Below are 13351 nucleotides of genomic sequence, written 5' to 3' on the forward strand. Positions count from 1 at the left end.
CGCTCTCTCGCTCTCTCTCTCTCTCTCTCTCTCTCTCTCTCTCTCTCTCTCTCTCTCTCTCTCTCTCTCTCTCTCTCTCTCTCTCTCTCCTCTCTCTCTCTCTCTCAACAAATATTGAACTAATGTTCGATCAATTTACATTTTCATAATGCTTCAATAAGAATAATCGAGGTGGCTCTTTTTAACATGAGGAGACCATCATGATTTCCTCTTCAGCACACAGTGAGTTAAATGAACCAAAACAAGACAGTTTCCAAAGTCTGTTTTGGTTTAGTTGAAACTAGCAAAACTGAATGAGCGAACATCAATTATATCCTGGTTCACCAGTGGAACTAGTATAAATGTTATTCAAGAACACCGCAACAAATGCAGCTATAAATCCTTTACATGCAAATTAAGATTTCACTCAATTAGGAAAATTAAGCCTTTGACCTTTGGTGATACATTGACATAATTCAGTATTGTTCAATAAATTAACAGAAAATAAGGATAGATGAAGCCTTCATATCCTGTTGCAAACATTCTGTAGAGGTAATTTAATACTGGGAGAAACTCCTACTTATGTGCCCTGCATTTTGAATGATTCATGTTGCTTGAATAAGTAAAAGTCAACCCTACAGTGGAAAAGTTTGCTATGAGCTAATTATAGGTTGTAGGTGGAAGGAGAAAGGCCACCATAGCCACAGAGACATCTCACTTCTAAACCTACCTCTAAAAGTGCAATGTGTTTGGAAGATGTCAATTTGAAGCACATTTGCTTAGAAACCAGTCTGCTTCAGTGTTGGAAATGTAATTAACAGTCTGGGCTATGCTCCAACAACAAACTAAGACTTTGGGGTTAAAAATACTGGAGCAAAAAGTGTCATCCAATGAAATCAATGGGGTTTTTTTTCATAAACCTCTATTAAATCCTCATTTTTCAATAGAGCAGCTTGCTGACACAGAATGGATAAACAGTCATCTCAGATATTACAATCAACAAATCATGAAGTTTTATTGTTTTTATTATACGTTATCAAGTAATTTTAGTCCGTTTCAGTAGCCTAACTTTCTCCACACAGCACTTAATCATCCATGTTGTGAAGGTAAGACAAAGTCAGTGTGACACCTATTCTAACTGAGCTGGGATGATAACTGATAAAAACCACTGTTCTTCTAAAATATAAGTTCATTAAAGTCATACATTAATATCATAGAGGTATGACTTCTCTTGGAGCCAGCTCATCTAAGACAGACAGAGGTAGAGCGAAAAACTGCCCTGTGAACTGATGGGTCTGCATTTCAAACGATTTCACAAGTCATCAACATTGTGTACTTTGTCAATGTCCCTGTCTCAACCTTTTAGCAAAATGTTGCAGGCATCAAGTTCAGATCTAGTTCAACGTTTTTCAAACAGGGAAGTTCATCAGTTTCAAATGTCAAATAACTTTCATCTGAGTTCAATTCAATTCAGGTCAAAAAAGATTTGCTAATCGCATCCCATTTCAGTGACACTTTACAGAATTTCACAACTTTTTTTTGACGGGGTTGTAATGTTTTCTAACATCTATGTCGTGAAGTATTATGGATTGGTGCTTTGAGACTGTGGAACTTCCACATTCACACGAACAACCTCCATCTGTCAGAAGGTGTGTCTGCTGACTGTGATTAACCCAAATGTCAGTATAAAATGTGTTCAGTTCCTCTCTGCCACCATCATGAGTAGTGATGGTGGCACTTGAGGACGTGTCACATAAATCAACTGTCAGATTTGTCTATAGAGTTGGAAATCAGTTGCAACCTCCACACAGCATTATGCTAAAAGAGATTTATCTCTTGGGTTTAAATGACATGGCCAACACTGTGAGAGATAAGACAGACACACAAGCACAGGTGCCACACAAATCATTACAATGCATAAACCTAAGATGTGTGTCTGGATTATAGACACCCTGTCTGATTCTTGAATATTTAATCATGGGAGGATATTACAAGCTAGAAACCATTTCACTGGTCTGCAGTCTCACCAGTACTGTTGCTTAGCTTTCTCCCCAGTAGGCTCCATCCTGGTGGCAGCACAAGGTGGTGAAGGGCAAGTGCCAGGCTCTCATCCAGGCGTTCACACTCCTGCACAGGGATCTGACACTCATCGAGCAGCAGAGCCCCATCCAGGCCATCGGTTCGACCAGCTGTGCTTACCTGAGTGGAGGAAAGTCGGAAAAAAGGAGTTTTTACAAGAGGAGCCAAGGTTTTGCCACTTTGAGAGGCTCAGCATAAGAGTGTAAACCAAATATTTAAAACTTAGGGTATACGTGAAGGAAGACAAATATGCTATACTAGATTCAATTTGTGCCTGTGCTGGGTGGATAAATTCAGTCATCATATTCAGTCTATAAAAAGTTTTTTAAAAAATCTATTAAAATCTTTAAGTGCTTAAAACAGCTACATTATGTTGTCCTCTTTCCTGGAATAGCACTTTTAAATTAAACTTCTATAGGATGATAAATTGTGATAAAAAAATAAGCTGAACTAGTAGTGATGAACAGGAGAGATCACGGCTGACCGGACAGGAAACAATAACAATACAGTACTTCTGGCCTGCTGTCAGTGTTCCTCCTTTTCTGTGACAAACCTTAGTTTTATGATTGGTGTGATGTTTGCGTATGAAAATGTCTGAGTCTGTTGCGTACCAAGAACTGGGCCATGTCAAAGGCCAAATCCTGAACAAAGCTGAATCGATGCTCAGCCAATGGAGCCACATGACCCAGACAGAGGGTTCGGTCCTGGGAGGCCTCGAGGCCACCTCGGCTGACTGAGCACAAGGTGACTAACACCACCTCACAGCAGTCATGAGCTACAAGACAACACAAGGAGAGACACAGAGGGAGAGCAGAGAGGGGCAATAATGTAATATACCGCGGTTTTACAATAACAAAAAAAATACAGTAACTATGTATGTATCATCATCATCGTACTCACTGGCTTGTCTGCGTATATGACTGAAATTTGTGTTGGGCACACATATTGGCTAGAGTATGTCACACTAACATCTGTAAATCTTGGAATATTTATCCAGTCAACTTTTTTTTGGCTCATCCTCCCTTTATCAATGCCTATTAAACATAAACTAAAGATGGCTTTTGATTAGACTTATTGCAGGGGTTGATCATGCACTAAGGAATTACCTGTTTTTTTTTTTACATTATTATTTTTGGATACAATTTAAGGGACGGATACAAAATATTTATACTTTTATAATATTTTGAATATATAATTTTAATATTTATAATATTTTCACAGCCTTACGTATTACCAGATTAGGCATTTTAGACTGTTTTTGTCAATTACACACAATCTACCTGACATATCACAAAGAATCCTGAGAAAAAAGTGCGACATCAGGGGATCTGCCATGGAAAAGATAATTAAATTTTGGAGTGGACAAATAAACAAGTCTGTAAAAAGGGAGCCAACCATGAGTTTTCTTGGCTTCATTCAGTATTATGAGTTAAATCTTTATAACTCTGTTTTTTGAAGTGTAATGCAGCAAAAAAGACAAAAGACACAAAGAACCCAGTGACATACCCCGTATTGTAGGTAATTAATATCAGTAAAAATGATTTGTATTTATTATGACATATTTCAGTCCCACTCATTACTATTTATTCAACACAAATCAAACTTTAGCTGTCTGCAAATAAACAAATAAAATTAATGCAAATGACTTTGCAATAGCAAAAGTAATGACCAACAAAGACAACTGGCCAATGTCAAAACACAGCAGGGTCAGAAAGCTCTGCACGGCTGCACTGTTAATGCCTGTAGCCCTGACATCTCTGCTTCTATTTTACAGGATATTATAGTCTTCAACATCAATTTATACTCCTAATGCCAAGTCATGCGACTTAGATTCAAGACTCATCATTTTAGTCTCTCAACGAAATAAACAGGAGCTCCCTCTCTATCTGGAAAAACAACATCTTTCATTTCCTCTGTGTCAGTGTAATTTGTTGCAACAAACAGTCATCTGATCTGTTGGTAGCTCCATTTAAACATCAAGGTTCATCTGCCTTACTCAAGGATTCAACATATCATTTAAATCAGTTATGTAACATATTGGCAATATTGGCAACAACCTTAAATTATCATTTCTGTTGACTTGACAGAAATAACATAAAAAAAGATTAATATGCAGAGGAACCATTGATGAGGAACCTTTCTATTATGGCTCAGCAAATGTGTACATTAAGAAAAGCAATAAATTTCTGTATCTGCTGGTGGGCCATCGGGATAAGAGCGGAAATAATAGTCTGTTAATTTCAATACAGGAGAAACCTTATCTCTGCAATTACATGGGAAACAAATCGTAGAAAATATTATTGTTATCAACAGCATGCTGAAATGAGTTGGAAAATATATCTGCAAAAAATCTGGTGCAATTCATCTATACTAAAGGACACCACAATCCGAGTCAAACCATGATTTAGTGTATCTGCCATTTTCCCAAGCCATCTGAGACCTTCGTCAGAGGACCAGGGCTTCGCTGTTCTGTTCTGATTGGAAGGAGCAGTAAAGCAGAGCTAATCAGTTAGTAGAGAGTGACATCTCCTCTGACCATATAACACCCCCAAGAGAGACTGTAATTCAGCCAAGCTCTTAACAAGATAATGCACTTTAATATGTTCCACCTTCTTTTTTCCTGTCTAGAACTCTTGAGGAACACGGTGACATCAGCAACATCTATTATTGTCCATTCAGTTCATATTTTCCTCATGACTTCAATCATCACTCATCATATCTGTAACTTCACAACCCATCTTCTGTGAAAAGTGATCTTTGACCACCAATTTCTGTGCTACTCATTGGCACTCATTCAACTCACAGGTACCAGCTCAGACTTTAGCATTGGCTAAATATACTCCATTTAGAGAGAAGTGATGAATAAGCCAGATTTCTCCCTCCCAATTACTTTAAAAATGGGCAAACGTACAGTGGTAGATTAATCATTTTTGACTTTTTTTCCATCCTTGAAAGACCTGCTGTTTGTCTCATAGTTTTTGTGTGTTGTGAGGACATAATAAATCTATCAAACCTTCATAAATTACAGTAATGAAAAGGTTTGGCAGTTTGGCAGGCTTTCGAACAATAAATATATAAATTATCTAAATAAATAAGCTTTGTGACTGTTTTTTACTCTTAGTAATTATGGATTATTGTACTTAACTCCTGTTCTACAACACAATTTTAAAAGAACCGCATTAGCCTTTGAAAGTTTACCAGTTTTTTATTTTTTTTACCTGATATTTTGTTTTAGAATTGTTAAAAACATTTGTCGTATACTAAAAAGTGAAGGTGGAGCTGAATGCCCACAGGTCCATTACAGAGCAGAGGGAAGCCGTGAGGTATCAGTGGGCAGGTTGGCTTACCAGGACACAGTGCATACAAGATGTCATGATTTCTCCTTAGGGTGCTGGTAAGGTGCCTCTGTGTGCTGCCAGCAAACAGCAGGAAATAGTCAACGCCCTCCTCCGCCACAACACGTTCTTCATCGGCAAGCTGCACCGTGATAACACACTGCCCCTGTAGGGACAAAAGGCAATTACAGAAAGCTTGAATAAATTTCACCATGAAAAAAAAGTGGGGAAAAAAAGACTGAATGTAGTAAATCTGTCTGCTGTGATGCGCTACATTTCTCTCAATATGCAGCTGATGAAAATTTGAACCCCTGCAGTTATAATGGCATCACAGGAATAAAGTCTAATAAAAAAGTGCATATGTAAGTTAGTTTTCTGATGGCACATTTCTTTGTTCACAGTTGATGTCTACGTGCATGTTGGGGATTCAAAGTGAAGAAAATAGTTCCAAATAAAAAAGTAGGTGCGTGGATGAAGAGATATATGGATGCATTGTGTAGTGATTAACATTTTCTCCTAAGAGACACTTATGCTTATCTACTTATGCTTTGAATGCATCCCTGACATGGTTAAACACAGCCTGCATAATATATGTGCAGGTATGCATACATTAACACCAAACAATACCAACAATTAAACTATAGATTGACAACCTGAGCACTTCTTATCATCTAACTCTTCTTCTCTAGCTGAGTGAAAATGTGGTTGTTTAAATCTCCTGTTGATAAAGTCATAAATAATCAGAAGAGGGAAGAAGGTGTCCAATCACATCTCATCAATGAACTATGACTAGACCTAGTCTAATCAATCAAACAGATTGATTATCTGAATATCAAACAGGACCCCAGAGTAATCCTTGGTGTGGAGTCTACAAGTCTTCACTGCACCACATTTGTTAACAACAATTACACTAATCCCTCTGAGTTAATATGTGAATGATTTATTGATGTTGAAATGCTACACGTCACATCATTAGCAAACAGAGACAGTAGACAGCAGGCAGACCTCAACTACAGAGGAGCAGCTTGATTTAATGGCACATCGGTGCATGAGCTCCATCAGATTCGGGCTGCACAAAATGAGAAGATGGCACAACAGTTTTAGAAAAAGAGGTAACTCGACTAAAAGGTAATACTTTTATCAGCTTTTTGTGCCTTAACCCCCGTAGAATTTCTCTGCAGTTCAGCAGCATATCATTTTGTATTGCTGAAACACCTGAAGAGCTTCAATTTTGTTAAAATCAAATAATGTGGGTGGCAGTAGTTCAGTCCGCTATGTCTTGGGTTGGAGACGGAGGATGGCTGATTCAAGAACTGTGTGGGCCAAAACATTTGGAGTGTGAACTAGCAGTGGGAGGTGCCAGATCACCTTCTGAGCACTGCCGAGGTGCCCTTGAGCAAGGCAGCATCCTCTTACAAGTCGATCAATGGGCACACCACGATGGAGCAGCCTACCGTTCTACCTCCCAATTATTTGCATGCTTACAGGCCCCAGTGACGTGCAGTGAAGTTCATGCCTGGTGAGGCGCTGATTTTATCATAATCAGATTTACAAACATATGAACCTACAGTGTAGCTAACTTGCCATTTAATTAGCCACAGTGAGCGGTTTATGTTTAAAGTCTCAGAACAGAATTATTTACACATAAACACCGTAACACACAAATAAGCACATTTGATTTAAAAAAAACATTATGCTGTTATCTACATGTTTTTTTATATGTTACGTTTAATTATAAATGAAGTCCATGCGCAGCTCCTTCTGAACAAAAGCATCGAAAAAGTTTGAGTTGAGATATGTAATCCTCCATTTTTTTTAGTAAGGCAAGGCGAGCGGAAAACAAATAAATCGCTGCACTTGACTCGCTGACTATAAATTGTAGTTTGCTGTCACTTCTTCTGCAACCAAGGAAGAATAATCCTCGGCCAAATCCATATGATCACCAGCGCCCCCTACCATGAGGCAGGAAACTGTGTGCCTCACTTTGTGCCTTTTCCCACGACTGCTCAACTCAAGAAAGGAGTTACACACATACAGTTGTTGACAAAAAACACTGTACATTATATACATTAGCTAAACAATGGAAATGTATTTCATATAGCAAACGTGTTTGAACATTTTAATCGCAACATATAGAGAGATAGCATTACAGTCTCACTGTGTGCAAGTGCAAGTAGAGCCAGCCAAGTCATTGCACAATCCATGATGAGGCTTGACTGGCTGGTGCCTCACAGCAGGTCTCTTCTCAGTATTTCAGAGGTAAATTTAAAAATTCAGCAACCTTGAGTAAAATTATCTAAAAATAGTGACGTTAAATGGAAAATAACTTTATTAATACACATCACTGGATAAATATAACCATTTAATTTATTTCTCCCATTTTTATTTTTTTTCTCCCCCGACCGCATGTCAATGACAGGCCCCTTGTGTATGTGTGTTAAGGGCCTGTACCCATATGTATATTCATTCATTCTCTTTAGCCACTTTATCCGCTTGGACAGGTTGCAGGGAGCTGAAGCCTATCCCAGTTGACTAAAGGCCCGAGGTGGGGGAAACTCTGGGCGCGACGCCAGTGCACCGCAGAGCCACACATAGACACAGACAACCACGCACACACACACTCACTCACACCTACAGGAAATGTGTTTATTATGATTAGTTAACTTGAAGCACATGTTTTTTGGAAGTGGGAGGAAGCTGGAGAACCTGGAGAGAACCCACGCAGACACAGGGAGAACATGCAAACTCCACACAGAGCAGGACTCAAATCCAGTACCGCCTTGCTGAGCGGAGACAGCGCTGCCCACTGCACCACTGTGCACCCCCATATGTATATGCGTGTGACTAACAACTACTGTACTAGAGTGGTCAAATAATTTTCTCTGCAGGTGATTAATAAAGTTAATGTCATTTCATTGTTGTAATCGTACATGTTTTCTCACTGTTTTGCTCTAAGGTTTCTTGATTTCTTTGTCTCCTAGCTGCCTGCACAGCACAATACTGATTTTTGAGGGAAACGGCAACTTTAACTTTAATCCATTAGCAAAATATTTTTTGTGTAGATTAGACATAACAATTTCAACTCATATGTAAATAGATCGTGTAAATAGAACATGAGTGGCCCTCTGCTAGAAAAACGAGTATGTATTTGAGAGCCTTATTTTCTATCAATGTTTAAATTGCAGAACAAAAAATTAGCTATTTAACCAGGTTTATTTCTATGTGGGTTTTTACTTATTACAAAAAAATGTTATCCTAATTTAATTGTGTATGTTCTGTCTGTTTAGCAATAGTAATAAAGGAGTAATTAAGGAGTAGATAATCATAGACGAGTGAATTTAGGAACAAAATCAACTTGAAATTTAATATAAATGTTTTTTCAGCTTTCTAGATAATTGTTTTGTGAAAGAGCAAGACATTCCAATGCAAATATGCTGGCATGCATAGTTAACTGCTCTTTTTCTTAAGTGACAAATGGCGACATTGTGGCTGAAGCGTTGGGGGAATGATGTGGTGTCATCTGAGGATAGACTGAGGAGGAGTAGCCACCGCAAAAAAAAAAAAAAAAAGGGATATTGTTCAAAACTACATAACTAACTGTTTTCCACTGGGGGACTGCAGAGTGTTGACACCAAGGAGGCATAATGGGAAATTTCATCCTACTTAATCTAACCAGTGATGCACTTTTTTCACTTGCTCAGTTGAAAATGAGCTGCCTGACATGGCAACTGGCAAAGACTGGTGTCAAAAAGAGCTAAACAGTCAAGGTAAAAGGTGCTTCCTCTTTAGCTTGTAAAGCTGTAGCCTCAGGGCCTTCCATACAGGGGGGATCAGCGGGTTGACAGCAGCGAGACTAACCATCAGCCTTGGGCTTGGCTGGTCTCTGTTTGGCAAGCCACTCCTGCTGCAGAGCAATGCAAAAGGAGAACACGTGTTCAAAGGCGACCACATAGCCTAGAGGCCATGGGAACAGCCTGCAGTAACCTTCTGACAGACATGACTAAATGCACTGATCTTCTGTACGAAGGATGACAATTTCAGTTTTAACAGGAAAATGAGTGACACTGAACTAAATGACTTGCACAGGCGATCAAGACATAAAGCATGAGTGATTTGATTAAGGTGAAATTTGTAGTGGCAATACCAAATGGAGAGTACCTTAAAACCTTCGAGAGTTTTCATGTCATAGTAAGTTACCTCAGTCATAACCATCAACCTGCTGTATTTGGATAATGAGTTAGATGATTGAGATCTTTGATTAAATTTAATATCTGTCCACAAAAACATGATTTCTTCAAATGTATTTAAAAGAGTGTGCTTTTAACTCTTATTAATCAAAGATCCACGTATTTAAAAATATCTAAATAAAAACAGAGGGACTGACGGCAAGAATAGGAAAGAAGCTGAATAAGACCACTGTCAGTCCTGTGGAGGCAAATATGTTGGCAGAGGGGGTTGGAGAAACAAAGATGAGAAACATCTGCTGGACACGGCAGGGAAAATAGATACATACAAAAAAGCACAGGCACAAAACATTATTAACAGTGAGTTGAACAGCAACAACATCTAAAATTTAAAAAAAAGAAACAACTGTGTGTGTTTCTGTTTATCTGAAAAAAATCAAACCTGCAGTGTTAAACAAGTGTGGCAACAGCTTGTTGGCCACTTCCTATGGCTCTCTGTTGGTCATAAGTACTTAACAAAGTGACCTGCTGGGGTATTGACCTGTTAATCATGGAGGTTCATTGGGGAATGGGCAATATCAAAAGAACAGCTGGAGGCTGTGGGCCAAACCCTCTTAACTATGTATAAGAGACAAGCTCACATCCTGCAACTGTACTGTAGTCCGCAACGGTGAGACACACTATTTTAAATTCTCACCGAACCAGTTTTTGTGGATTAGATCATTTAAATTACACTTTTTTTAACACCTTACCTGGATTTATGGCTGTAGGCAGTACCATGTGGAAGTTCGCTGCACTTTAGCACAAAAGATAATTATCAAGACACCTGATAGAAGGTTTTAGGTGTTTATGTTTCCCTCTCATCATCATTAACAACTGTAAAACAATAGACTTGGGATTCTACTTTATTCTCAGACTAGTTTCATGGAAGAAGCTATAACAAGACCAAGGCAGAGCGTTCTTTTCAAAAAGGCCTTCTACCCACAGGTTACATTCCTGTTTATATGCAACACCTGTATTTAGATCCATGATCCCCTAGAATGTGAATCAATCCATAATTTTGCTGTAACTGCTCCAGAAGAGTCAGCATTTCCTTTTGTTCTCACCCGCATAGGCCGTAGCGGAACCCGTCACCCAAAAGGAAGAAAAAGTGTCTGAAGATAAGATGATTACAAGTGTCTCGTCTTTAAGAATGAATGAAGGATGCTGCCTTCAAAGATCTTGCATAGTAAAAGAAATGGAGGGGGGGGGTCTGGGATTACCCCTTTATCTGGACCCACCTAAAATTATTTGGTTCTTTCCTTTTGGACAAGGAACTATTGAAACCTGCCAAGTAGGTTAAGTGCATTCAAAATTCAAAAACGCATTCAGAAGTGCCCAATATTAAAAAAATTCTTCCCCAAAAAAGTTTCAGGCGGTATTTGTAAAATAACAGACAAACAAATCCAGGGAATAAATTTAAAATATCCACCACCAACAGAGTTTCATAAACAATAATATAAATAATAATAATAAAAATAGAAATAATAATCATCATCATCGTCCACCTCATTTACAGAGCACCTTTTAAACCCTTGTTTCAAAGTGCGTCAGAAAGACAGCAAAGGTCAAGTAAAATCAGGAAGGGCTCTCCAATAAATGTGTGTTAAAATGGGAATTATAAAAGCTCACTGTCTCAGTTAATCTGGTTTCCTTGGGCCTTGTTCAGACTAGTCGCCTATATCTGATTTTAAGCTCATCCAGATTGATGTCGCACATCTGGCGTGTAGTCTGAACAGTCCCTATCGGATTTTTGCGGAAACCACATTCGGGAGGTCGTTTCATATCGGATAGGGACAGATGCTTCTTCAGTCTGAACAGCTCCAAACCCTTCGATCATATACAATGGACCGCGACGTCATATTCGCAACATGAGAGGAAGGCTCCAGAAGGAAGAGAGGCACGCATTACGGAGCGGCAAAACACGGAAGAAGAAATTGATGATGTCTAGTGTGTGTTTTCCACCTCTACCAGACAGTGATATTGCCAATACGCTAAGGTAACAAAACTACACGTTCGTCGTAGTTGCTGTTGTTGCCGCCGTCGCAATTACTGTATATGACCTCAAACATTACACACCCTGAACAACGACTGAACGAGGCCTTAGGCACATCATTCCAGGGCTTCGAGGCCCTGACAGCAAAGACTCTGTCCCCTTTCGTCTTCAGACCAGCCCCTGAGAATGATAAAAGACCTCAGGATGCCTCAGGAAAGTTTTCTCAGAATCGTCCGATACTGAAAGGTGGGAAATATAGTGAGGAGAGAGGCTATGTATGCGTTCAGATGCTTGACCAAGGTAACTGATTCTGACTGAATATGTATGAAAAAAAATTTTTCTCCAATCTGAAATTACCCTTTGTTCACAACGTCCCCTTCTGAGTAATGGTGTCAAAAAATGTATTTTACAGACTGATATCTCATCACAAAGAAGCTCATCTTTGACCATTTATAAATTCATCAGTTAATCCTAATCGATATAACAAGCATTTTGAATTGTTTGGCTGTGACTAGGAACATGTTCTCTTTTATGATTTTGACCATTGACTGCCAAGTCTAATCAGTTTGTCCTTGAGTTAGTTTAGATGTTTGTGCTAAATATGAAGAAATTCCATCAAGACCTTGCTGAGATATCATTCACAGTCAGAGTTTCCACCATCATAACTGCTTCTATGCCCGCAGTTGTGCCCTTTGTTAAACAATGAGCTCCTACCTGCTTATTTAATTGGAAGGCACTCTGGAAAACACTGCTAGTTAACTACCAAGAATGTAAATAGCATGTTTACTCACAGTCAGAAGAACCCAGCTGCAGTTACTGAAAGATGACTCACTTTTTAAGAGCTGCCACAAATCATTATCTGGCGAACACATTAAACCTTAACACTCCTGATTATACATGCAAGATCAGAATACAACTCCAGGGCCAGAACCTGCCAGAACCAGAACATTTCAATCAAGACTGCAAAATCTGTGGGGTGGGGGAACAGAAACAAGCACAAAAACCCAAAACACAATAAGAAAAAAGAAAAATAATGCAAATGCCTATGGGTTTGTACTGCCATTTAACTTGCTTCCAAAACAAAATTCTGAAATGACAGGATTTTGATGTTCTTGCACAGATAGTGAACCAGCACTGTGAAGCAACCTGTGCTGTCAGCCAGATCCGTGCAGTTTAACCTAATTAAGGACCATTTGTGCCCCTCTTCACATACCGGTAAGTCATTTCCCCCCCCACACCCAGTAATGGCTCTTTGAACATAACTGAAAAATTCAAATTCACTTCCTCTATGATGATAATTTTTTGTACAAAGTTATATTGCTATAAGTTGATCACCTCATCACAATGTGCTGTCGTGGTCTGAATTGTACTTTTAAGTCCTGAAGTTTGAGGCGCATTAAGACCTGACTGATTCATTTGAGGAATCTGATACTTTATCTTTAGATACTTTATCTTTGGGACACACACAGACAGGCATCTACACTCAACACACACACACACATATTTTCCAGTCAAATCCAGACACATCTTGTCAAAGATGTATCACAGAAAACATTAAAACTCTACTTGATTAAGATCCATTTCAGATCATTTCAAAATTGAAAATTGCATTGACAAAACCAGGCTGGTTGTAATCAAACAGTGAGCTTGATCTACGTTTGACTATTTTATTAATATGGTGAAGTCTTTTGGTGAAGGAAGAAGGTTCATACAACTGATTCTGTTTTAGGGATAGCGAC

The 13351-nt window shown here is 38.8% G+C and overlaps 1 protein-coding gene across 1 annotated transcript in view; it reads right to left on the reverse strand.

Moving 5' to 3' along the window:
- Window positions 1-13351, reverse strand: part of si:dkey-172h23.2 (uncharacterized protein LOC393772 homolog) — a 104547-nt gene that overhangs the window by 72884 nt on the left and 18312 nt on the right. Inside the window, 3 exon segments of the mRNA XM_068314095.1 lie at window positions 2007-2178; window positions 2670-2833; window positions 5406-5559. Coding sequence (XP_068170196.1) covers window positions 2007-2178; window positions 2670-2833; window positions 5406-5559 — 490 coding nt within the window.

This window comes from Antennarius striatus, chromosome 1 (assembly GCF_040054535.1).
Source record: "Antennarius striatus isolate MH-2024 chromosome 1, ASM4005453v1, whole genome shotgun sequence".
In the NCBI taxonomy this organism is placed as follows: Eukaryota; Metazoa; Chordata; class Actinopteri; order Lophiiformes; family Antennariidae; genus Antennarius; species Antennarius striatus.